The following is a 27,535-nucleotide window of genomic DNA, read 5'->3' on the forward strand; positions in this document are numbered from 1 at the left end:
TCTCCATCGTTCGATTTATTGCCTCCAGTTCTCCTGTTTGGTTTGGAATGCTGTGCACATAGATGTACAGCCAAATTAAGTTGTTTTTATTAATTGTGCCACTCACTTTATTTTTAACAATCAATTTATAATTCTGTTCTATAAGTGTATCTGTTCCCTAACCGTTAATCTTACCCGTATTGGTTACCTTGGTCTGACATTCACTCAGACCTCCTCTTTCTTTTATCTTCAGGCTTATGTTAATTTCACCAGATTCCTCCCCCCGTAATACTAGCTTATAGACTTATCCACAGCTTTATTTATCACTTCCGCTGCACACTGCATACTGCAGAATGCAACGTACGTACAGCATAATGGAACTTACACCATTTCAGGCCCAGAATGTCTGTCTACATTCATATGCTGTGTAATAACACTTAGACCAGTCCATGCCAAAACATCCTTCCATACTTATACACAACATAATGGAACTTAGACCAGTGAATCTCCAGCACATCTGTCTGCACGTTTATGCTGCACAATGGAACTGACTTGCAAACTCGGCCGCATTTGACCGCCGAGCTGATCTTCCAATCCCACGTGCTCTCCGTCACAAAGACCGCCGACTTCCACCTCTGTATCATCACTCACCTCCGTCCCTGCCTCGGCCCATCTGCTGCTGAAACGCCGTCCTCCCATCCTGCACCCTCCATAACCTTCAGCTCACCCGAAAACTCCTGATATCCTGACCCGCACCAGGTCACACTCACCATCATCCTTGTGCTCACTGCTTTGGATTGGCTTCCTGTCCGCCAAAGCCTCCAGTTTTAAATTACCATCCTCAGGTTCAAATATCTTCATGCACTCGACCCCCTCTATCACTATAACCACCTCCAGCCCGAATCATTTCGGGAACTCTACTGTTCTCCAAATGTGGCCTCTTGTGCATCATTCACTTCCTCCCTCCACAATTGGCGGCCGTGAATTTCTCCGTCTCGGTCCCAAGATCAGGAATTCCCTCCCTAAACCTTCCGCCTCTCCTGGTTTAAGACCAGCTCTTGAAACTACCCAAATGGCCAGGCTTTTAGTCGCCTGTTCTAATACCTTCATCTCTCTTCCTGTGAAGCACCTTACGAAGGTTGTCTTTCGTTTAAGGCGCTATATAAATGCAAGTTCTCGTTTTTTTCCAGTTCAGCCCGTATCCTCTCGCTTTTCGCTCACCCCCTGAGTTAAATAACCGATGTAGAGACACCGAGGAACAAATGACCAATTTACCACTTTTCTCAGCAGATTAGATATTCCCCTTGATGGTTCTGTAAAATTGAACCATTTGTTCACCTGAACACAGGACCCCTACGCCGATGCTGTCATTGAGAGATGGATTCAATGTGAATGAGCTGCAGTTCCGGAGCCGAGACTCGTTTCCTTCACACTGGACATCATTCACCCACACGGGCCCTTCACTCTCTCCGTACTTTGAAGAGTTATAAGCGGCTATCGCAGAGCCGCAGCCCAGCTGTCTGCAGACCACGTTGGCATCATTTAGGTCCCAGAGGTTGTCCCGCACTCTCCCCCAGCTGCCGTTGTAGTAAATCTCCACTCGCCCGTCACAGCGGCTTCCCCCATTAGTCAGTCTCGGCGGCCAACCTTCATCTACAAACAGAAACACATTGCGAGCAACGGTTAAACTGAGCCAAAATATCCCATAATTTACTAACTCTCACCCGGACAGTTATTGTTAATTTTAATGATTATATTTCTGTAATAATTACCCACAACGCTTGTAGGGTGATCCTCTCCGCCATTACCTTTTCTCAGTGAATTGATTTTAGAGAGATGCCGAGCAGCTTCCGGAGGCTAATCTGGGGAAAGGGGCTAAAAACTAACTGAGGGCGGGCGGCCCAGGCTGGCTATTGATATGAGCTCTGATCAAAGGCAGGAGCACGGGCACAAAATAGCTTCTGGCTGCTCACAGTTCAGCTGATGTGGAGAGAAACAAACAGAAGTGTAATTGATGGAGCGCTTCCCAGGACGGCCCAAAGCTCTTCACAGCCACTGAAGTACTTCTGATTTGTTGTCACTGCGACAGCAGCAGGACAGGCCGGAGGGGCTGAAGGGCCTCCTCCTGTCCACATGTTGCGATGTTTTAAGTGTGAAACGCGAGAGCTGATTTGCGCTCAGTCAGTTCCCACAAACAGCAATGAGATAACGGACCAGATAATCTGTTATAAGCTGGGGCTGGTTGATGGATAAATGTGTTCCAGGACACCGTGACAACTGTGATGTGCGGAAAGTTCGTGAAATAATCAGAGATACAGAGCAGTTTATGGATATTAAAACTCATCTCGCACTATTTATCTGGCAAGAAATTAACAGAATGTTCTGTTAAAATACAGCTGATGTGTGCGGAGAATTCTATGTTGATTCATATTTGAACCGGTAACATTGATAACGGTTCCAATACTGGTGCAGTGTTTCCGTGCTATAGCAGTGGTCCCGGGGGCTTTTTGCCGTTTCAATAGCTGTTGGTGGCGACCGCTGGGTGTTACTTTGTATTTACAAAGATTTACACCGTAACACGAGATATGTATTTATTAAACGTGCACTGGATTGAAAGCCTTTGATTCATTGCTAATATACTTCAGTCCAATCGACCGACACACACACCTCAGACTCGCTTAGTGTCAGAGGAAGAAGGTGATCTTGATCAGTAAAACGGGTGAATCAGTGACTTACAGAAATAGTGCCACTGGTGTGAGACTCTGCTCGACAGGAGAACAGTTGGTGTATTTCAGTTCAATACACTGAGTGGACTCACCCGAGCAGATGACACTGGTGTCATTTCCATGTGAGCAGCGAAACTGATCCCAGGATGAAACCGGACAATCCCACAATCGGGACTCGTTCCCCCGGCACCTGTAATTCTCCTTCCACACTGGGCCGGTTCCCTCCCCAAAGTGAGCTGCTCCCGGGGTTGCGGTGACTGCCCCGCACTGAAGGTGCTCACAGACCACGCTGGCATCTTCTAAACTGAAATAAACATCACACAGAGTCCCCCACTGGTCTCCGTGTAGCACTTCCACCCGGCCGGAGCACCTGTTCTCCCCACCAACCAATCGGGGTCCATGGTTCCCTGTTTTGGAAACAAATACAGATTCAAATAGAATGTAAATCACCTTTAGTATATATAAGGGGCAAAATAGAAAATGGGGGAAGCTTATCCACCACTATCGCACGTCCGTAATTTATCAAATAGTTATTTCTTTGTAGCAATCAAAGTTACTGCAAGACCCCAAGAAGTTGTGTGATAACTCAAAGTTGACAGCTCTTCCTGAAAAACTAATGGATTGTTGGCCGTTATCTCAATGGGCTTGGAATATAAAAGTGAGGAAGTGATGTTTCAGTTGTACCGAGTCTTGGTCAGACCCAAACTGGGGCACTGCTCTCAGTTTTGGGCACCGCATTTCAGAAAAGATATCTTGGCCTTGGAGGTGATGCAGCGCAGATTCAGCAGAATGACAACAGTGCTTAAAGTGATGGAGGGACTGGGTGTTTAAGGTGGTGGATGGGCAGGCAATCAAGTGGACGGCTTTCATCTGGATAGTGTCGAAATTCTTGAGTATTGTTGCAGCTGCACCCAACTAGAGAGGATTCTATCAACTCCTGACCTGAGCCTTGCCGGTGGTGAAGAGGCATTGGGGAGTCAGAAGGCGGCCACTCGCTGCACAATACCCAGCATCTGACCTGCTGTATTAGACACGGCATTTATGTGGCTGGTCATGTAGGGTTTCTAGTAAATGGCCACACAGAAAATATTAATGGTGGGGGATCGGCGATGGTAAAGCCAATTAATATCAAGAGGAGGTGGTCAGAGTATGTCATGTTGGAGATGGTCATTGCCTGACCCTTGTGTGGCACGAATGTTACTTGCGAACTATCAGCCCAAGTCTGGATGATGTCCACGTCTTGGTGCAAGTGGCCATGGCTTGCTTCATTATCTAAGGAATTGCGAATGGAGCTGAACACTCTGCAATCATCAGCAAACAGCACCACTTCTGACGTTATGTTGGAGGGAAGGCAACTTATGAAGCAGCTGACGATAGTTGGGTCAAAGACTGAAATTGCGAAGAAACTTTTCACATAAAGGGTAGTGGAAATCTGGAATTTCTCCACCTGCTCCCCAAAGGAAAGCCTTTGCATGCTGAGTTCAATCGAAATGTTCAACACTGTGATAGATTTTTGTTTGTTAAGGGTAGCAAGGAATATGGCTCAAAGGCAGATAAATAGAGTTGAGATACATATCAGTCATGATCTAATAGAATGACCGAACAGGCTAGAGGTACGGAATCTCCTATTTCTGATCATATGGATTTGTTTCCCATCATATCAGCTGTGGGGAGTAAAGAGAATTGATTCTATAATATAACTGCCCAATCTTCTCCCTCTGGCCTGATTGTACTGACCAGTGCGGGAGTACAGCCGCCCCCTGATACCCCGCTGTTCAGTAAGTGTGACTCTGGACAGGGTGGGTCGAAATGCTATTGCCATGTGGTACAATTAATAGGGCCTGGTGTTCACATCAAAGTATCTAATTAGGTCAATGCGCGTTTATGAAGTCAATGTCCGACTTTTGGGGACAATGGTCAATTATCTAGGTCAGTGAACAGTTAATGAGATAAGTGATCAGTGTCTTGTTACTACGATTGATGCTAATTAAAGTGACTGCAACACTGAGAAGTTCAGTGCGGGTCTCCTAAGTCAGTGTACCGGTAAAGTTGACGGTGCACGGCTGGTGACATCATTGCGCTGTTAATCAAGTGAATGTTGGGCTAATGACCGCAGTGCAGGCACCATCACACAGGAGCATCAGCAATGGAAATGGTGCCCGGGGTTTAGGACAGTGTCGGTTTAATGACGTCAGCGGATGGTTAAGGAGCGCAGTGAAGGGACCAGAAAGTCCGTGTTTGGGCAACGAGGACAATCGACCGCCCATAACATCAGTGCACGACAAATCAAGTCAGAATCAAGGGATGGTTAACAAAAAAGGAACCAAACTAATGACGTCAATGCACAGTTCATCAAGTCAGCTTATTTTTAGCAAGGGTTCTGAGTTGTTACTTAAGTTAACCTGTAGTTAATAAAGTCTGTAATTTGTTAATGAGTCAAAGTACATTGAACGATGTTCTCGGTCAATGATGTCAGCGTGTGATTAATGATGATAACCCGTAGTGAATGAGGCGGTGTCCTATTAATGAACCTACCGTGATGGTCTATGAGGTGTGCACAAGTTTAATGAGACAGTGCGCGACTAGCGAGTTGTTAGACACCGATTGTGACATCAACTGTCTAAGAGAAAAATACGTTCAGTGCAGGCGGTAAATAAACTAGCAACAAATCTGCTTACTTCAGAAGAAACCTTTAAGTTTAGAAACTTTCTATTGACAAATTATTGCGGATATTTTGACGTGTTCGGCCAGACCTATAACAATAATAGTAAACTGTAAGGACTAGTTTATATATGATATTGTTAGAGAGAAACACAGGAATGTCACCTTCCTCAGTTTTCCCAATATTAAGGAGGAAGTTGTCTGTTGTTCAGTAAGTCTGTACTCACCGGAGCAGATCACACTGGCATCGTTCCTGTGGGTGCACTGGTGGTGATTTACTGGAGAAAGAGGGCAGCCAACCAGACTTGTCTCGCTGCCTGTACATTCAAAGACATCACTCCGTAGAAGTCCAGTGCCCTCTCCAAAATAAGCCCCTCTTGGCACGGACACCGCGGCTCCACACTGAAGCTGAGCACAGGCCACATTGGCGTCATTCAAATCCCAGTGAAGGTCGCACACTGTTCCCCAGGTTTCACCGTACTGGACCTCCAGTCTGCCCGAGCATGGGGAGTCTCCGGATACTAGTCTAGGAAATCTGTGATCTGAATAATCATAATAATCACAATACTCACGATATTCACCATAAAATATTTGCAAATGAGTACACATCTGATTAATGACAGGTCTGACACTATTGGTTCTCAGATTGGTTCCATTCTGGTCCAATACCGATGATGCTGTTTTTCCTCTAACGCTATTGGTTATAATGTGACTGTCTGGCTTTTTATAATATTGCTTTATTTGTTGGTACCTTACCCAGTGGCCGTCACTCTGATGTTACAAACACGCACTGTATCAGCAGAGAGAACGCGGCAAAGTATCGATAGAGAGAGAAGAGTAAATCGAAGTCAAGCAATCTCTGTCCTCCCTGCACCCACTTTGGGTTGGCTCCACTGCCGGCCGCATCCATGTTCTCCTCCAGAAAGTAGAGGCCGAGATGGGCCGGCAGAGGGCGCCCTCGCTTTCACCCTGTAACTGAAGGACACCGAGGGGAGAATTTCCCGACCACCCCGTCTCCCTCCAGGAACACCCTGCCTTTACACAACACACGATGCATCCGTTTGATGATGACGGTTGGAGCCGGTACAGCTCATTAACCCAGAATGACCCTAAAGACGGCTTTTCGCATCTGCCTTGTCAATGATTCTATTTTCCTCAATCAATCTACACCAGATTCCAGACCAATCCTCCATCGCTCTCTGTGAGAAGAATATCCGGACACCAGTCCTAAGTCTGTCTTTCTCTCCCTTCAGTATTTCACACCTTGTTGTATTGACATGTTCAAATTAAAGTTTTTTTTATCTGATTCACGATTTCGCCCCATTTACTGCCTCCAGCAGATCACATCCCGCTACAAGGCCCATTATTCAGCACAGCGGTTTGTAGAGATCTGACTCCAGTTTTGGCTCTACACCACTTCCAGGGTTTAATTGTCCCCGTGTACCTCGTTACCGGAACTATACACGGTGCACAAGGCGAGGCCTGGTCAGAGCACTGTCTAGTTTAACTCTGAGCTCTTGTGCCTCGTGACCGGATGTATACACACAGCACAAGGCGTGACTGGATGGAGCTCTGTTCCGTGAAATCCAGACACCCTGATTTGCCCTGCACTCTTTTGCTTACATAGTTGAGCATTCGGTTTGTTTGCTGATTGCTGTTGTTCGCTGATTGGACATATGAGGATCAAGGCCAAGAACTACGCTCGATCAAAAACAGATAGAGTCGTGAATTTCTAAATGCTGAAAAGGTAGAAACATTGAAGGCCCAAAGAAATTGAGGGGTACATGTACGCAGATCACTAAACTGCAGTGGTCAGTTACAAAAACATAATAAAAAATGCTAATGGAATGTTAGCCTTTATATCTAGAGGGCTAAAATGTAAACGGGAGGAGGTTTTCCTACAGCTATACAGCGCCCTGGTTAGACCACATCTGGAGAGCTGGGTCCAGTTGTGGGCACCGCACAACAGAACGAAGATATTGGCCTTGGAAGGAGTGCAGCGCAAATTCACCAGAACACTGCCAGTGCTCCAAGGGTTAAATTATGAGGAGGGATGACATGAACTAGGCTTGTATTAACTGAAGTTTAGAAGGTTAAGGGGAAATTTAAATGGTGTTTATAGAATTTTGAAAGGAACTGGTAGGACAGAGAGAGAGAAACTTCTTCCACCGACGGGGAGTCTGGGACCAGGGGACAGAACCTTTAAATCAGAGCCAGGCCATTCAATAGAGTTCAGGAACAATTCTTCATATTAAGGTTGGTAGAAGTGCGGAACTCCTTCCCACAAAAAGCAGTAGATGCAAGCTCAATTAATAATATTACATCGCCATATAGGGACCGATCTCTAACATCAGATTCAAAGTTTTACAGTGAAATTCCCATAACCAGTTATTCATTTAATCAAACACTTCAGCAAATGTCCTCACAAGACGACGACTATAGTGGACATGATTGATGAGAAACACGGGCCGGAGTGCAGATTTCCAGCCATGTTCTCTCTCTTCCCCACTCGCTCTCCCCTCGGTTCCTGTTTAACTGAGACAGAGAGTGCCGATGTGAAGGGAGCCGCAGTGATCCCGATCCTCCCTCATCGACCTCCGCCACTAACAGCGAGTAACCGTTCAGCACATACACCGAATTGCCCGGATTAATTTCAGGGAACGCAAATCCACAGTCAGTACAGCTCTCAGTAAACAGGATCTCTTAACTCCGACCAACACTTATGCTACCGGATCCAGGCCGTTCCCTTTTATAACCGGGACCCAGACCGCTCCCTTTGATAACCGGACCCAGACCACTCCCTTTGATAACCGGACCCAGACCGCTCCCTTTGATAACCGGACCCAGACCGCTCCCTTTGATAACCGGGACCCAGACCGCTCCCTTTGATAACCGGACCCAGACCGCTCCCTTTGATAACCGGACCCAGACCGCTCCCTTTCATAACCGGACCCAGACCGCTCCCTTTGATAACCGGACCCAGACCGCTCCCTTTCATAACCGGACCCAGACCGCTCTCTTTGATAACCGGACCCAGACCGCTCCCTTTCATAACCGGACCCAGACCGCTCCCTTTCATAACCGGACCCAGACCACTCCCTTTCATAACCGGACCCAGACCACTCCCTTTCATAACCGGACCCAGACCGCTCCCTTTCATAGCCGGACCCAGACCACTCCCTTTGATAACCGGACCCAGACCGCTCCCTTTGAGAACCTGGACCCAGACCGCTCCCTTTCATAACCGGACCCAGACCGCTCCCTTTGATAACCGGACCCAGACCGCTCCCTTTGAGAACCGGGACCCAGACCGCTCCCTTTGATAACCGGACCCAGACCGCTCCCTTTCATAACCGGACCCAGACCGCTCCCTTTGATAACCGGGACCCAGACCGCTCCCTTTGATAACCGGGTCCCAGACAGGTTGTGATAATCCTGGGAAATCCGCATTTTTATTTTCTCTTGCTGAACTGAACTAAATCAATGATTATATTATGCATTCTAGTTTAAAGATTTCATTGTGTTATTGCTTCATTTATAACCATACTTGTAAACCCTGATTATAACTGTACCTGTAAACCCTGATGTAATATGCCATGGGTAGACCTGATTAGATTTTAAAATGGAAAAAACCGAGCCGCTGGGCCTCCCTTGATTAACTTTTTAAAAGTGCCTCTCAGCAAACAGAATAATAAGAACAGACAGCGTATCTGTGGGAACAGAACTAGCAAGGTCCTGTGTGGCTGCCACTTTGTGGAATGTTCTGATATCTGCAGTGAATTAAAAACATAGTCAAACAGCAAGGACACCACATCTCAGCCTATGGAGACATGTTCCGTTTGTGTTGCCAGAACTACCCCAGATAGGAGTCTTGATGGTCAAAAACAGATGATGTCAGGGTGTTACGGGATGAGGGCCTGACGGGGGCAGGCGGGATCATTAGGTTCGGGGTATCCCTGTAATTTTACACGGGCTTTCAGGTGTAAGTCAATGATTGGGTTAACTGCTCACCAGAGGCTTTGCTGGGATGAAGTATAAGAAGGGAGTTTCTCAAACACATAGATTGTAGAGACAGTCAGCAAAGAGCTTGGGAACATCCTCCAGACCAGCCGAGGAGGGATTCGGGTTGTTGGAGGACCCACACGCGTCACACCAGGCGGCCGGGCGAGCCTCGAGGCCAGGGCCGATTGGAGTTGAACCCCGGATATCGCGTCTTCTACCCAGGGCATAACGGGAAATATAAATCTTGATTGCACCTTGTTTCACTACCGCTCAGATGCTGTAATGTATCAAATCTCACTTAAACTGAACAAAATATAATAACTGTCACCAATACGGGTCAAGTCGAATCTTTTGGAACTTGAGAGTGAAAGGGTTAATTGGCAACGACCCAGAACCTCTACACGCTCCCTTTGATAACCGGGTCACAGACCGTTCCCTTTGATAAGCGGGACCCAGACCACTCCATTTGATAATGGCTATCATCTCTGTACAGGGATTGTTCCCCCAATAACAGCAGCTGCCCCCGAATATTCCATCTTGCTTTCGTAATGATGAAATGTCATCGACCTGAAACGTTAACTCTATCTTTCCACAGATGCTCCCTGGCCAGCGGAGTGCTTCCAGCATTATCGGATTTTAGTTCAGATTTCCAGCAGCTGGAGTATTTTGCTTTTGTTTTAGAGTGAAATTCCGGGAATTTGATGTATGAGTTCGGGTAGTAGCAGAATGGATAGTAAACAACACAATAAGTCATTTTTCTTGGAAAGTAAGTGCCTAAATTGGGTAGAGTAGCAATGGGATCTAGAGGCACAGATACACAAATCGTTAAAAGTAGTGACGCAAGTTAATAAAGCCATAGAAAAAGCAAACAAGCTAGAAAAAAGACGGCTGAGGGGCTGAATTAGTCGTGGTACTTAAGAATATGACAGCATTTGATAGGGTAGAATAGAGAAGGTTTCCACTTGCGGGGTGAGCAAAACTCGGAGCCATAAATATAAGCGGGTCACAAATGAACCACTCTCTGGGTAAATTTGTTGCTCCTGAACTCCCTATTCGAGTCATTTCTCTGAGATTATATCCTATTATTCGTCTCATTCAAAACTCGAAATAAATGGGAATTTACAGGCAGCTGTGGGATCTTACTGCGTATTTCCTCCCGTGCTGCCCACACTAACCGCGGACCCATTGCCCAGGCTCCCCGAGGCTGAGAAACCTCCCTCCCCAGTCTCAGATTCACAGTCTGTGGAAAATATCAGATCGCACAACAAGCGATGAGCGCAGGCGCAGAGCCGGGCTCACGGCGCATGCCCGGTAGCGGCTGTTGGGTTGAGAATGGAGAGTTGGATTGAGATTGTGACATTTCCAGCGGGTCAGCTCATTCACTGCGGCTTTGGGGCAAATCTCAATGGAAACTTGTTCTGTCTGCATTGTAAATGTGCCGAGTGTCAGGTATTTACTGCTCCCGGTGGGGGTGTTTATTGTATAAAATAACAGTAATATTATAATAACACAAACATTAATCCTAATATTAATAATATAACATTAATAATAACCAGGGAATACTGGAATTATAATCACTCGCTTTCTGGGGACGGACACCCGCTGATTATTTTACTTCCGCTTTATTCCGGAAACAATCAGAGGCAGCGGGAGATGAGAGACAGAAGAAAGATGTTTACCTGCGCAGATGACGCCGGCATCCCTGGAGTGTGGCAGTGAATCGTGACCCCATTGATCTGATCGACACTCCCGCAGAGCGGCCTCGGTCCCGCCGCACCGAACACTAAACGTCACAATGGGTCCGGACCCTTCCCCAAAGTGAGCCCCGCCCGGTGCTGACAGCGCGGCCCCGCAGCCCAGCTCCCGGCACACAACAGCGGCGTCCGGCAGGTCCCAGAGATAATCCCACACAGTCCCCCACTGTCCCATGTAGTGAATCTCCAGTCTCCCAGCGCACCGACTGCCCCCATTCACCAGCCTCAGCTTCACCGTCTCTGTAAAATATCAGAAATAACATCAAGCGGTTAGAGTGCATTAAACCCGCAGTCTCCCAGCGCACGGACCGCCCCCATTCACCAGGACAGAGGGACCATGTGAGGAATCAGTGGGAACATCAGACTGTGCCCAGACCCCGAATAAAACCCGGAGTAAATATTAAACATGGCAAAAGGGAGAGGGAAATATTAATAAACGGTGTGAACGAGCAGGGAACCGGGAGTCAGCGGGAAGTTCCCAGCACCAGAGCGGCTCCCACGGGGCCGGGTGGCGATTGGCTCAGAATATATTCCAGCCTCCAGAGGTCGGGAAATGGGCGTGGCTGCAATGGTCAGCTGTCCATCATGGGCAGTACCGATTGGCCGAACGTAGTGAGAGCACAGCCCCAGTCAGGATTGGAAGAAATTCCCCCCAATCCCCGGAGACAACAGAGGAAGAGGCGGGGCTGGATGGTCATGTGATCCTAATGTCAGCACTGATTGGTGAGGTGGAAAGTGAGAGCTGCTGTGGGACCGGCAGCAGTGTCAGTGGAGCCGGCCCTTCATACTCTGCCCTTCAGGGACCCCGTTTATTGTCGCTCTGCATGAAGGCAGCAGCCGCCTCTCGGCTGGAATTAAAGATCTTTAGTAACCAGTCCGCGGGAAACACTCTTCCTGTCCGAGGGACACACGAGGAGCGGGTTAATCGGTGATCAAAAAGGCCCTGAGATTGTCACCCAGCCTTAATATTCAATGGGACGGATCAGAGCAGAGAGATTCCAGATAACGTGAAAATAAAAGGCGATTACCTGACGGGTGAGCTTGACTGTTCCCGGGTCTGCCTGAAATGAGACATTGAGAATTAGAGTTCGCTAGGGCAAGAAATGGATAAAACTGTCAGAAAGAAAAGTCACAAATACAAAGAACTGTGCGGTAAAATTTCCCATCAATTTGCGAAAGAACTGATACCGGGGCCTGTGATTTCATCTGTTCTTCATTCCTTATAAAACCGCAAATACAATCTATGCAGCAACCTGACATTTGTAAAGTGCCTACAGTTTATCGAGAATGATTTTCACACAAACACACACTGACCCCTGGGTGCACTCTCTCCTTGTGATGACGGTGCTCGGGCCCCATTTATTACCAGTGTGTAGGTGCCCAGAGATGGCGGTGGTGATGGACCTGCTTCTCCCGAATGCTTCTCCTCAACGTTGTGCGGCCTTGGGCCAGGGATTCCCAGGTGTCGGTGGGGTTGTTGCACTTTTTCAAGGAGACTTTGCGCGTGTCCTTGAAGTGTTTCCTCTGCCCACCTGGGGCTCTCTTGCCGTGTTGGAGCTCCGAGTAGAGCGCTTGCTTTGGGAGTCTCGTATTGGGCATGCGGATGTCCTGGCTCTTCGATCGGATCTGATAGAGCGTGGACAAAGTTTCGATGCTGGACATGATGGCCTGAGCGAGAATACTGACGTTGGTGCCTTTATCCTGCCAATGGATTTGCAGGATGTTGCGGAGGCAGCATTCGTGGTAATTCTCCAGTGCTTTTAGGTGCCTTCTGTACATGCTCCATGCCTCTGAAGCATACAGGAGGGCGGGTATCACTACTGCTCTTTTGACTGTGAGATTGGTGCTGGGTTTGAGCTCCTGGTCTTCAAACACTCACTTCCTCAGGCGACCGAAGGCTGCACTGGCGGTGTTGGACTTTGTCATCGATGTCTGCCCTTGTTGAAAGTAGGCTCCCGAGGTACGGAAAGTGGCCCGTGTTGTCCAAGGTGTCGCCATGGATTTTGATAATCGGGGAGCAGTATTGTGTGGCGGGTGCAGGTTGATAGAGGACCTTTGCCTTACGGATGTTTAGGGTAAGGCCCATGCTCACGTACGCTTCAGTGAAGGTGTTGACGATGGTTTGGAGTTCGACCTCAGAGTGTGCGCAGAAGCAAGCATTGTCTGCATAATGTAATTTGATGAGAGAGGATGGGACGACCTTGGACCTGGATTTGAGGTGATGGAGGTTGCACAGTTCCTGTTTGTTCTGTAGATTAGCTCCACTCCAGCGAGGAGCTTACTGAGGATGAGATGGAGCATTGCAGCAAGGAAGATTGAGAAGAGCGTTGGTGCGATAACACAGCCTTGCTTGACCACGGTCCATACGTGAATTGGGTTTGTGGTGGATCCATTGGTCTGGAACATGGATGGCATGTCGTCGTGAAGCAGCCGGAGGATGGTGACAACTTTTGAGGGCAGCCGAATTTGAGGGCTCCCTCACAGTGATATTAGATAGCGAGGTAAAGGATTCCCATGCAAAGTTCATGATGGAACGTAAATATGATTGAAATTATGTTACAGATAATCTTATTGTGTGATGCATTTCATCTCTTTTATTTTAAATCAATGTTTTCCACGTGGAAATTTCAAAGTTTCAATAAGGTTGTAACTGGAAGTTTCTGCTACTCATTTTATTTCTAAATTCGCCAAACAAAACAAAATGAGCCGTTTGTCAGGCGGGTTCCCACCTCCTATCTCCGTGCTGGGTGTTCCTCATTAAGTTCCTGCTGAGCGAATTCTCTTGTAAACTGTCCTCGCCGATTGGTCCATCATTTTACCCGTTAATGATGTTCGGTTAATGGTCCTCTCATTCTCTGCTTAAGCTTTGCTGCTTTTTGAAATGCAGCCAGTTTGTTGACCTGCTCCCAACCCCCCTGATGATATTGTGTCCCACAGATCTCCAGGTCTCTTTCTATTCTCCCGGTTATATATTACAGACAACGTGACACCGATTCCTGTCCTCAGCTGCGTTTGTCAAGAATACTTGAATGAGAGCAGTTTCCAAACAGAATCTCTCTGGTCCATTTTTGGCCCGGGTTCTGTAATGTTGACAGAGCGTTACAAACTTCCACTCCAGGAGAGCCTCTGCAGTCCTTCCCAACACTCTGCTGTCCTGCAAATTCATCTTTTATTGTTAACCATTGACAGACTAGTGGGAAAATTCTTTCAGTATTTACTCAAAAACGTTAAAAACTCAACGCTTCTGTTAGAATTGGTCATTTTGAGATTACAAAATAGAGTCACTAGAGAGTGTTTATAAGAAAAGTGTTCTCATGTCAGACTATCAGGTCTGTCAAGAATCAAAATAATTATTTTATATTAAATGATTTCAAGTCCGACTTGAACAGCTTTCACAATTAAATGAGTCCTGTTATGTTTAAGAAGCAAATGAATAGAAAATCTTTAATTGTAGGTTAAAACCTCCAGTAAAACACCAGAGGGAGCTCACACCAAACAATCCAGACTCTGAGCGTTAACAGCGCAAAGAGTAATTTCAAACAAAATATCTCCATAGCCCTTAACTAGTGCTTGGATAAAAGTTACAATGGTTAGAAAATCAGCAAACACGCATCGAATATTGACAAGAACAGGACAAAGTGCTCTGATCGCTATCTGCCGAAGTTAAATATACAAACAAAATCAGGATTTTTTACACAAAACTACCAGAGCATGGGACATGTGGAAGGAGATTGAGAAACATGTCCCGCTATCTCATTAAATGCTACTTGACACTATCTAAAACTATGGAGTAATTGGTAGGATATTAAGAAACAAGTCCCTATACCTCATTAAACACTACATGACAATGTATATAAAGTATGGGACATGTGGCAAGAGATTGAGAAACATGTCCCGTTATCTCATTAAACACTACATGATTCTGTAGAAAAAGTATGGACCATGTGGAAAGAGACTGAGTAACATTAATTGTTACATGACACTGTTCGTACAAATGTATGAAATAGAAAGCTTAATTTAACATAAAAAGCTCATAGTTTTGACGATCCTCACAAATTAAACAAAAATAGCATACAGCAAAACCTGGTGTGATTTAGGATCTTTCAATAGCATCATTTATGATGAGTGTACTTGATAAGAACTCCATTAATAATGATTACTAATTGAGGCAATATTGGTTCCACCTCTAGTTAATATTTAACTTTTACAATATTTATAGTCCTTGTCAAATGCTCCAACGCTGAACACATTTTTAAAAAAAGGTCAATTCTCTGCATCACATGGTGTCAGACAGCGCTTCACTGAGAAATATCTGGGACCGAAATCTCTATGTGGGTTCATTCGGCAGTAGGTGCAGCTTTGACTGGTGTTCCACACTCAGTGAGTTCACTTACACCCCAGACTCCGATACACTCTATTCCAACAGTAACCGCGCTCTACTTCCAACAGGCTCTGTTTGAAACACCGACTGGAATATCATCTCCAGTCTGCTCTGTCTGTACGAGAGCCGCAGGGAACAAAATAAAAATAACTGGTGCAGAGTTTGTGCTCGATTTCGGTTTAAAATCTAAATTTGACACAAAGATCCTCTGAAAATTAAAGTAAGTTTTGATCAGGTGCAATATATAATACACATATTTACTGTCACCGAGAGAATTGAACAATTGTTTCCAATTTGAAGTTGATGGAATTTTAAAATCAAACAAACAACCCAAAATATGTATTAAATTAAAATTCTACAAATTAACAAAAACATTTCAATATTCACTTCACTTCACTTCATTTCATACGATCCCAATGAATGACATATTTGAATCAAATATGCCCATTATCTGTAAATTGATTTTCATCAACACGCGATTTGTGAAAATGATTCAGGGAGTGGGATACATTTCATGATTTTTCTCCGTTCTCTGATTTACAGCAAATGTTCTTTAAGCTATCTATAAAGCAGGATTTTAGTTTCCAATCAATTTTATAACATCAAATAAATCACGGTAACATAGTTCGTTAAACGTACAATGCATCTGATAACAGTGCGATAATGTTACCCTGTCAGTAAACCAGGCTTTGTTAATGATCGAGATTAATAAATATAACCAAACACACACTAAAAACTGAGAGAAACTGAATGAAGTCATCGACCGACAAACTCAGCAAAGGTTATCGAGCAGTTGGAAGGAGATTGAGAAACCAGTCCGGATATCTTATTAAACACTACCTGATATTGTATAAAAACATGGGCATGTGGAAGGAGACTGAGGTACGTTAATTATTACGTGACACTGTTAATACAAATGTATGAAATAGAATGATTAATTTCAGATAAAATGTTCATAATTTTGAAGGTCATCAGTGACTAAACAACAATAAGCACACTCCCGGACAGTGTGGAAATGTCAGGAACATATTTGTTTGGAGAGTAAACTTAACAATGATTGTACTGATAATGAATGCAAATTGAACAATATTGGTTCCACGTCTAAGTAGTTTCTATCTTAACAATATTTAAATTCCTTCTCCAACCCTCTAATGCTGAATAATCTATTTAAAATAGTTCAGTTCACTGTACCACACGGTGTTAGACAGCACTTCTGCTGAGAAATATCTGAGACAGAAATGTGTGTGCGTGTTCAGTCGGCAGTAGGTGCAGCTTTGACTGGTGTTCTACACTCAGTGAGTTCACTTACGCCCCAGACTCTGATACACTCTATTCTAACAGTGAATGCGCTCTACTTCCAACAGGCTCGGTTTAAATAATCGGATTAGAATTTCAACTCCAGTCTGCTCTGTCTGTGCAGGAGCTGCAGGGGACAAAATAAAACAAACTGATGCGGTAGTGCCTTAGATTTCGGTTTTAAAATTAAATTTCGCTCAAGGCTCACCTGGGAATTTAAAATAATTGCTATTCGGATGTAAAATATTCTTATATCTGAATAGAATGACATCGACAGAAATGGGTAAAGTTTCCCTACTTGTAGTTGATGCAATTTAAAATGAAACAACCAACCCAAAATATGTTTTAAAAGAGAATTCTTCAAAATGCATCAAGCATTTCAATATTCACTTCATGCGATCCCAATGAATGACAAATTTGAAGAAAAGATGCCCGTTTTCTTCAAATTGAATGTGATCAGCAGGCGACTTGAGAAAATGATTCAGGGAGTGATACACATTTCATGCTTTTTCTCCGTCCTATGATTTGCAGAAAATGTTCTTTGAATACTAAAGTCCTGTTTTGTAGATAATTTAATCAGTTTTTAAAAATAATATAAATTTAAACACAGATCAAGTGTCTGATAGCAGTACGATAATATTTCCCTGTCAGTAACCAGCATTTGTTATTGATAGAGGTTAATAAATATAACCAAACACACACTGGACACAGAGAGAAACTGAATGGAGTCACCGACCAAAAACCTCAGGTAAAAATATCGAGCAAGTGGAAGGAGACTGAGGAACAAGTCCCGAAATATGAATAAACCCTACATGACACTTTATAAAAAGTATGGAGAATGTGGAAGGAGATTTAGAAACAATCCCAATAGCTCATTAAATTCTACATGACTCTGTATGAAAAGAATGGGGCATGTGGACACAGACTGAGTAAGCTTAATTATTACATGACTCTGTACATGTAATTGTTAGATCTGGAAAAATAATTTAATATTAAAAGTTCAAAACTTAGAAGGTAATCACTAACTAAGCAACAACACACACAGAAAATTCTCCAAAGATTTAGGAAATTATATTAACATCAATATTTGGAGAGTGTATTTAATTGTAATTGTACTAATGATTAATGTTAATTTTGACAATATTGGTTCCACCACTAGTTAATATTTTATTAGAAAATATTTATAAACTCATCCAACATTCTAATACTGAAAAACTTTTAAAAATATTTCAGTTCACTCTATCACACGGGCGTCAGACAGCACTTCTAGTGAGAAATATCTGTCACAGAAATGTGTGTGTGAGTTCAGTCGGCAGTAGGTGCAGCTTTCAATGATGTTCTGCACTCAGAGATTTCACTTACAGCGCAGACTCCGATACAGTCTTCTCTAACAGTGACCGCTCTACTTCTAACAGGCTCAGTTTAAATAATCCGAATATATTTTCCACTCTAGTCCGCTCTGTCTGTACAAAAGGTACAGGTGGAAGGCGAATGCGAAATCAGTCCGATATCTCATTAAACTCTACAGGACACTATTAAAATTCAAGGAAACAACCTTAAATTTCCACATCACCTCAATGTCTTCAGTAGTAAAGACCAATAATTATATTAACGTGGTAATAAAAAGCGTATACATAGATAAACTAAACAACAACACTCACAGTAAACTCCCCAGAGATTCAAGAAGTTTCAGTGACATATTCTTTTGGGATAGAGTAGTAACAAATACTAAGAATTAATGCTAATTGAAACAATATTGGTTGCACCGCTAGGTAATATTTTATTATACAATATTATATACCTTGTACAACACCCTAACGCTGGACAAACTCTGCAAAACACGGGGGTCAGACAGCATTTCTACTGAGAAATATCAGTCACAGATATGTGTGCGTGTTCACTTACACCCCAGACACCGATACACTCTATTCTAACAGTGACTGCGCTCTACTTCCAACAGGCTCGGTTTAAATAATTCGATTAAAATTTCAACTCCAGTCTGCTCTGTCTGTACAAAAGCCGCAGGGGACAAAACAAAACAAAACTGCCGCGGTATTTGTGACCGATTTCTGTTTTCAATCTAAGTTTTACACAAATCTCGAGTGGGAATTTAAAATAGGTGTTAATCAGATGAACAATATTCTAAACCCGCTCATTGTCACCGACAGAAATGGAGAATTGATTCCCTATTTGAAGTTGATGGAACTTAAAATCAAACAAACTGCCCAAAATATGTATTAAATGAAAATTCTACAAATTAAATAAACCATTTCAATATTCACCTCATACGATCCCACTCAATTGCAAACTTGAATAAAATATACCAGTTTTCTGTAAATGGACCCAGAGCCCGATACATTCCATTCTATCAGTGAACGCGCTCTACTTCGAACAGGTTCAGTTTAAATCGTCCGATTAGATTTTGAACTCCCGTCTGCTCTGTCTGTACAGGAGCAGCATGTGAAGGCGATTGAGAAACCAGCCCCGACATCCCATTAAGCTCCAGATGACATTATTACAATTCAAGAAAATAACATTTGCTTTCCATATCACTTCAATATGTTCAGTAGTAAAGAGCAATAATTGTATTAATGAGGCACAGATTGTAATATTAATAATCAGCGATGACTCACAGTTGAGAAGCTGCAGTAAAAAGATGGTCAGGAAAGACCGCAGCATCTTCCCCGGAGCCAGTTACAGCGACGGGACATGAACATTAACCGAATGTTGTTCCCGGTTACCGAGCGGGCCCTCCAGCACCTTCCGACACCCCGACTGAACTGGAACTTAATTCGTGGATTACTGTTTGTACAGAAACCAATGTTTCTTTCAAAATAACCAATAGATTTTGAAATGTGTTAACCGTGAATTGCAGCCTGGTAAAATACACCAATGAGAAGGAACCTGCCCATTAATAGATGCAAAGAGCCCCGGTTCCTTCCACTGCCGTTGATCTGCGTGAGTCTGATAAACAAAATGAATCACCGACCCCGCATCCGGATCACAGAATCATACAGAACAGAAGGAGGCCATTCGGCCCGTTCTGCTTGTGCCGGCTCTTAGAAAGAGCTGTTCAATTTAGTTCCACATCCCCAGCTGTTTGCCTATAACCCGAAACTCCTTTCTTAAGCCTGGTGTGCAGAATTGTATCCAATACTCCAGCTGAGGCATAACCAGAGATTTGTAAAGTTTTAGCATTATTGACTAGTTTTTTATATTCAATACCCATATTTACAAAGCCAAGTATCCCATACGCTTTCTTAACCACCCTCTCAACTTCCCCAGTCATCTACAAATATTTGTCAGTTCCCTCTGTTCTTGCACCCCTCAAAATAGTACCATTACGATTATACTGTCTCTCCATATTATTCCACTCAAAGTGCAGCATTTCACACTTATCCACGTTAAATTGCATGTTCCATGCGTCTGCCCATTTCACGGGTATGTCGATGTCTTTCTGAATTCTGCTACTATAATGTTCACTGACATAATAAATCTCACTACACAATTGGTTTGTGCATAAAGCAAGGCTTTAATCAACTTGTTTCAGAACATGGAGGTCTAGTTGTACTTCACTAGTTCCTTGTCTTACAAAATGTCCCTGGCAGGCTGGGGCCGACGCCCGAGTATTTATACTCCTTGGACGGTGCCAACAGTTGGCCATCCAGCATTATTTTGCGAGTAGTTTCTTGATGAATTATGACATTTATAAAACTCACTATTTAATAAGTTGTGTAAATGTATATCGCCTGCAATATTTGAAATTGTATTCCATGCACAGAAGTCCAGGTCATTTATAGATTGCAAGAAAAGCAATGGTCCTAATACCGACACCTGGGGGACCCCACTTCATAATTCTATCCAGTCAGATAAAAATTCCTTCACCACTACTCTCTGCCTCCTATTCCTTAGCCAATGTACTACACAAGTTACCATCATCCCTTTAATATAATGAGCGTCTATTTTCGGAATAATCTTCTGTGAGATACTTTATTAAATGGCTTTTGAAAGTCCATAGATACAACATGTACTGCAGCACCTTCATCAGTCATCTCTGTTACTTCATCAGAGAACTCAATCAGTTTAGTCAGAAACGAATTACTGCCCGTTATTAACCTATGCTTCTACAAGTGAAAATTAATTTTGTGCTTGACAATGGTCTCTAGTAGTTTTTCCCACCAGCACTGACGTTAGACTGACAGGCCTGTAGTTTCCTGGTTTTTCCCTCTCCGCTTTTTTGAAGAGGTGTGTGACAGTTACAATCCTCCAGCCCTCTGGCCCCACTCCAATATCCAAGGAGATTGACAGATTGTGATCAGAGCGTCTGTTATCTCTATCCTAGCTTCCCTTAGCAAGCTAGGATTCACCCATCTGAACCGGGTGACTTGTTAACTTTGTGTGGTGCCAACATATTTAGCACCTCCTTTCTATATTTTTTATCTTATCCAATATCTCTACTCCCCACTCCTCTACTCCGGCATTAACTTCATCTTCTTCCTTTGTGAAAATAGATGCAAAGTATTCATTCAGTAGCTCAGTCATGCCCTCTGCCTCCACAAGAATATTTCATTATTTGCCCCTAATCGGCCTCACAATTCCTTTAACTATCCTTTCACTTCTTATATGTATGTAGAAGATTTGGGGGTTCCTTTTACATTACAAGCTAATATTTTAGCATTCTCTCTCTTTGCTCTTATATCCTTTTTCAATTGCCCTCTGCACTCTCTTTAATTTGCCTGGTTTCAATTGTATTCTCTATCTTCCTTTTGTCATAATCCTCAGTTTTCTGTTTTATTTTAATCTCTATTTTCTTTGTCATCCAGGGAGCTCTAGTTTTGGATACCCAATTTCCCCTCTTTATGGGGATATATTTGTAGTGTGCCCGAAACATCTCCAACTTCAAGGCCGGTCATTGTCCCTTTACTGTTTTCCTGGTCTTTTTTTAATCCACATATGCTAGATCACTTCTCAAATCAGTGAAATTTTAGTTCTCTTCCATTTGATTATTTTCACATTTAATTTTTCTTCTACCATGTTCATAACAAGTTACACATAATTATATTATGATCACTATTACCCAGATGTTCTCACTCTGAATCACACTGCACTTGCTCTACTTCATTACCCAGAACTAGATCCAGTACTGTTTCATTCCTCAGAAATGTAACAGCGCATTCAGAAATGTAACAGCTCATTTTCTGTCCCGTAACTCTAAGCTCATCTATTCAGTGTTTTAACTATCTAATATACCGTCCCTTTCTAGAACTGTAATATTATCCTTGATCAATCTGCCAGCCCTTCTTTTCCCCTTCCCTATCCCTCCTTACTATATTGTAGCCATGAATGTTTAGTTCACATTCCTGCCCATGTTTAAGCCAGTTTTCCTTCAAAGTGAATTTATTATAAACCCACGTGGCAACTTGCACCTGTAGATCGTCAACATTATTTGTAGCAGTCCTTGCACTAACACACATGCATTCCAAAACCATGCTAGTCGGCTTTGTTTCTTTCCTCATTTTCCTTACTTCTCTTAATAAGTTATTGTTTGTTCTGTTGCTGTTCGTCCCTCCTAGATTTACTTACTGCAATTACTGTTCGTTCTGTTGCTGTTTCTATGCACCTGGTCTCTCCTCCCTGCTGCTACATCCTGGTGCCCTTTTCCCGGCCAAATTAGTTCAAACCCTCGCCCAGGGCACTAATAAAACTCCCCATGAGGACATTGGTCCCAGCCCTGCTCAGGTGCAAGCTGTCCTGCCTGTACAGGTCCCCCCTACCCGACAACTGGTCACAATGCCCCAGAAATCTGAAGTTCTCCATCCTGCACCACTTCTCCAGCCACGCATTCACCTGCACTCTCTTCCTGTTTATGTGCTCACTGGCACGTGGCACTGGGAGAAATTCGGAGCAGATCACCTTTGAGGACCTGTTCTTTAATAGTTTTCCATCTTCTGAAATTCTGCCTGTTTGACCTCAGCCTTTTTCCTGCCAATGCCATTGTTTCCAATATGGATCACAACTTCTCCTGTTCCCCTTCCCCTCGCACAATGTCCTGCACCCGTTCAATGATATATTTTACCTCGGCACCAGGGAGGCAATACACCATTGGGAACTCATATTTGTGGTTGCAGAAACGCCTGTCTATTCCCCTGACTATCAAATCTCCAAAGCCCCCCAGAGCTACACACTCTTGTGCCCCACTGTGCAGTCCAGACTCCCACAGTGCCGCACATTTGACTCTGACTCCAAGACCCCGCGCTAACTCCACCCGAATGTTATTCAACACTGATTACCGGTTTGTGAGTGAAAATAGGAGTCTATCAGGGAAACACGGACGTAAATCCCCATGAGAGATGATTTTGGTCTCAGACCAACTTTACTGATCGTTATCACTGATATTATCATTTTATTACATATAAAGAAGAATGAATCCTCTCACTTTCTGATGTGCTGCAGCCCTTTACCCAGCACTAAAGTATTCGGAATAGGATTGAGTGATTAAACACCGACAATCAGATGGATTCAATCCCAGTTAATGCCTTTCCCAAGAGTGGTTCACAGTGTAGCGGCGCTCACTTTTTTAAATTGACTTCACCGATACAGAGAGGAGAATGTGAGATCCATGAACACTCCGAGCCGGGAGATTCCCGACTCGGGCCGGTCACCATTCCCGCTGGCGGTCAACACCAGACGGGTAGAGCTGGACCGATAACCCCACTGGGACAGGCCCGGAGCAGCAACAGGTCACCTCACACATGAGAGCAGCAGTTGCTTTAAATTATAACATATTGAGGTAATTATATGTAACACGTTAATATGAAATCATTCTCCATTCTGATAAATACCGTGATTGTTAATCACCCGGTAGAATTCCCTTCGTCCCTTACACGCACTAAAGCTGGAGTTTAATATCAGTGATCGGCCCCACAATGGTTCCAGTGGGTCCCCCCAGTACTGCAGCTATAATGATCTCACTCTGAACAAACATTCAGTCTTTGGTTTATTCACGTTAACCGCGTCCCCTAGTGTTCCTCGCCCTGGACTATACAGAGGTAGAGAGCCGATCCACGGACAATTCCCCTTTAGTTGGCGGCCTATATGACTGTGTCTGGTGAAAAAGGAGACCCAGACTAAACTGTCGCTCAGGCCCATTTGCTTTTCCCGATATCACATCTGATACATTCTGCCTCTAATGTAAAATATCCGCTACAGAACAAAACGGGATTAACAATCACAGGCTGAATGAAACTCGCTTTCACACAACTGTTCAATCTCCCGAATATAACGAAAAGCGGAACAGGTGCCTCCAAACCCAGTGACTCTTTCCAGCCACTACTAAATGTGATGTGATAATTAGGACAGCTCCATACAGAGAAAGGAACGTAGTGAGGGAGAATAAAACAAGAATTCCGGCTCCTCATAAATTTGGGGAAACTGTGACAGGTAAGGACACCAACAGACACATTTGGAGCCCGACACTACAGTGCTGGAGTGTCAGAGACACGGAGCAGAATGACGGAGGGGCAACTGAGAGCCCAATGGTTCCAGTAAGCCAGTGTCAAGCAGTAAACACAGGTCGAGATAATGATTCCAAACCCTCTCCCTGACAGACAGACTCTATTGACCTGACTGCAGAGAGTGTAGATGCATTTTGACAGAACCAAGGGTTCGGGACCTCTTGTGTCCAAGTGTTCCACAGGAGTTTATCCAGCGGACCGGGGCCGTTTTCCAGTACAGAGCACTGGGAAGGTTCTTCAGGCTACAGGTAATGTCTCCAGCGCTGTCCCCAGAGTCTCAGAGATTCCCATTTAGACGTCAGATGGGCCAACTGCCTTCAGCACGGTGGATGCTGTGACACAGGGCCGCTGGCAGGGTGTCATTCTTCTTGATGCTCTAGCAGATTAAATCCAGCACCATTTACCAGACTCACGCACCAACAACTGCGGAATTGAAAATACACGGCCCCATGTTCGGGGGTTTAATAGAAGCTTTCCCATCTTGGGATTGATTGCCCCACTGTTGCTATGTCACAGTCTGCCAGTGCTCTTACCCTGAGTCCTGCCTCCATGCAACCGGTTCCCCTTTTGCCCGAAAGCCGCATCGTAACTTGGTCGTGGATCTTGTACATGGAGCAGAGGGACTGCTTTTACTGCATGTCTAGGAGGTCAGAACAATGAAGTAGAACATGCAGCACACCGGTATGATTCGGCCACTTTCCTGCCGCACTCTCTCACCCCAATCGCTCTGCCCAGCAAGGTTTAATATTCTCATCAACTCTTTAATGTCGGCATATGTCTGCCATATGCCATTAAATAAGCGTGAAGAGAAAGCCCATGAAATGGCTTTCCCAGTCTTTCTCCTTCTTTTACCTTTCCCGGAAATCGGTCTCTCCCGGTTGTGCTGCTCTGTCCTGATCTTATTAAACCCTCCTGCAACTTTACCTCCCTTATCACCCTGCCTGCTCGAGGTTCTCTGTTTCCATCTTTCTATTGTCTTGTGGGCTCTCTCTCTCTCTTCATTCCTTTATTTGCTGTACTGATTGACAACCACTCTAGTGTATTTTTTCACTGGCATCCTATCTATCAATCTATCTATCTATTTATCTATCTATCTATTTATCTATCAATCTATCTATCTATCTATCTATCTATCTATCTATCTATCTATTACTCTGATTAGTGTATAGGTTTCTCACGTGCTCTAGTTCATTGGTTTCACTCCTCTCTCTGTTTCAATATCTCTCTTTTCTCTCTGTCTCCCTCGCTCTCTCTGGCTCTCTCTCTATATTTTATCATTTTTCTCTCTCTATGTCTCTTTCTCTATAACGTTCTCTCCATCCCATTGATTCTTGTACAGGGTCGCCTCATGCTGTAGTTAATTGCGTTCACTCTCATCTCTGTCTGTGTCTCTGTCTGCATTTCTCTCTCTGCCTGTCTCTCTCTATATCTATCCGTCTCTGTCTGCCTGTCTCTCTCTGTCTCTCCATTCCTCTGATAAAAGTACAATGTCACTACATGCTCCAGATCAAAGCTTTCATTCGCCTCTCTGTGTCCATCTCCAGTCCCACTCACTCCCACCGCTCACTGTTTCTCACATATTCTCTGTTCTACCCTCGAATGGTGGAACTGCAGCTCCGGGAAGTTCAGGCGCCAATAGTTAAACCAATATGTTTAAATAGCTTCATGTTTATCTAAATACTCTTATGTGAGTATCACCGATGGGCCGATGGAATCACTGCAATAGTGAGAAATGATATTGGGTCAAAGGATCAGGATAATGAAACGGTTTGGGTGGAGATAAGGAATAATAAGGGGAAAAAGTCACTAGTGGGCATAGTCTACAGGCCTCCTAACAGTTGCAACTCTGTTAGTTGGAGTATAAATCAGGAAATTGTTGGGGCTTGTAATAAGGGAACAGCTGTATTCATGGGAGATTATAACTTTCATATTGACTGGACAAATCAAATTGGGCAGGGCAGCCTTGAGGAAGAGTTCATAGAGTGCATTAGGGACGGGTTCCTTGAGCAGTATGTTACTGAACCAACCAGGGGGCAGGCAATCTTAGATCTGGTCCTGTGTAATGAGTCAGGATTAATAAAAAATGTCTTAGTAAAGGATCCACTTGGAATGTATGACCATAACATGGTTGAATTCCAAATTCAGTTGGAGGGTGGGAGAGTTGGATCTGAAACCAGCAAACTAACTTTAAATAAAGGAGACTATGAAGGTATAAGAGCAGAGTTGACTAAAGTGGACTGGGAAAATAGATTAAGGTGTAAGATGGCACATGAGCAGTGATGTACATTCAAGGAGATATTTTGCAACTTTCAAGAAAAATATATTCCACTGAGGAAAAAGGGGTGTAAAAGAAAAGACAGCCATCCGTGGCTTAGTAACGTAATAAAGGATAGTATCCGACTAAAAACAAGGGCATATAAAGTAGCCAAATCTAGTGGGATGATAGAAGATTGGGAAGCATTTAAAAGGCAGCAAAGAATAACTAAAAGATTAATTAAGAAAGGGAAGATAGATTATGAATGTAAACTAGCAAAAAATATAAAAACAAAAAGCAAGAATTTCTACAGTTATATAAAAAGTAAAAGAGTGGCTAAAGTGAATGTTGGTCCCTTAGAGGATGAGACTGGGAAATTAGTGCTGGGGAACATGGAGATGACAGAAATGCTGAACAAATATTTTGCATCAGTCTTTACAGTAGAGGACACTAAAAATATCCCAACACTGGACAAAAAGGGGGCTATAGGGGGTAGAAGCTAAACATGATTAAAATCAGTAAGGAGATGGTACTCGGTAAGATAATGGGACTTAAGGCAGATAAATCCCAGGACCTGATGGCTTACATACTGGGGTCCTGAGAGAAGTAACGGCAGGGATTGCGGATGCATTGGTGGTAATTTTCCAAAACTCCCTGGATTCAGGAAAGGTCCCAGCAAATTGGAAAACTGCTAATGTAACGCCCTTATTTAAAAAGGGAGGTCGACAAAAGACTGGAAACTATAGACCCATTAGCCTAACATCTGTGGTTGGTAAAATGTTGGAGTCCATTATTAAGGAAGCAGTAACAGGACATTTGAATAAGCTTAATTTAATCGGACAGAGTCAGCATGGTTTTATGAAGGGGAAGTTATGCTTGACAAATTTGCTCGAATTTTTTGAGGACATAACAAACAGGTTGGATAAAGGGGAACCAGTGGTATGATATGGCAGCTGTTGCTCCTATGA

At 43.9% G+C, this 27,535-nt stretch overlaps 1 protein-coding gene across 1 annotated transcript in view; it reads right to left on the minus strand.

The window, feature by feature from the left end:
* Window positions 1–19,478, minus strand: part of LOC147083905 (scavenger receptor cysteine-rich domain-containing protein DMBT1-like) — a 48,676-nt gene extending 29,198 nt beyond the window's left edge. Inside the window, exons 1-6 of the mRNA XM_085980054.1 lie at window positions 19,433–19,478; window positions 12,151–12,183; window positions 11,048–11,362; window positions 5,594–5,908; window positions 2,798–3,112; window positions 1,318–1,632 (exon numbers count right to left, since the gene is read on the minus strand). Coding sequence (XP_085836180.1) covers window positions 1,318–1,632; window positions 2,798–3,112; window positions 5,594–5,908; window positions 11,048–11,362; window positions 12,151–12,183; window positions 19,433–19,478 — 1,339 coding nt within the window. The remainder of the gene's footprint in view (window positions 1–1,317; window positions 1,633–2,797; window positions 3,113–5,593; window positions 5,909–11,047; window positions 11,363–12,150; window positions 12,184–19,432) is intronic.
* Between the last annotated feature and the right edge of the window lie 8,057 nt (window positions 19,479–27,535).

This window comes from Somniosus microcephalus, unplaced genomic scaffold, assembly GCF_052327205.1.
Source record: "Somniosus microcephalus isolate GS21.2 unplaced genomic scaffold, FLI_Smic_1.0 scaffold19, whole genome shotgun sequence".
NCBI classification, from domain to species: Eukaryota; Metazoa; Chordata; class Chondrichthyes; order Squaliformes; family Somniosidae; genus Somniosus; species Somniosus microcephalus.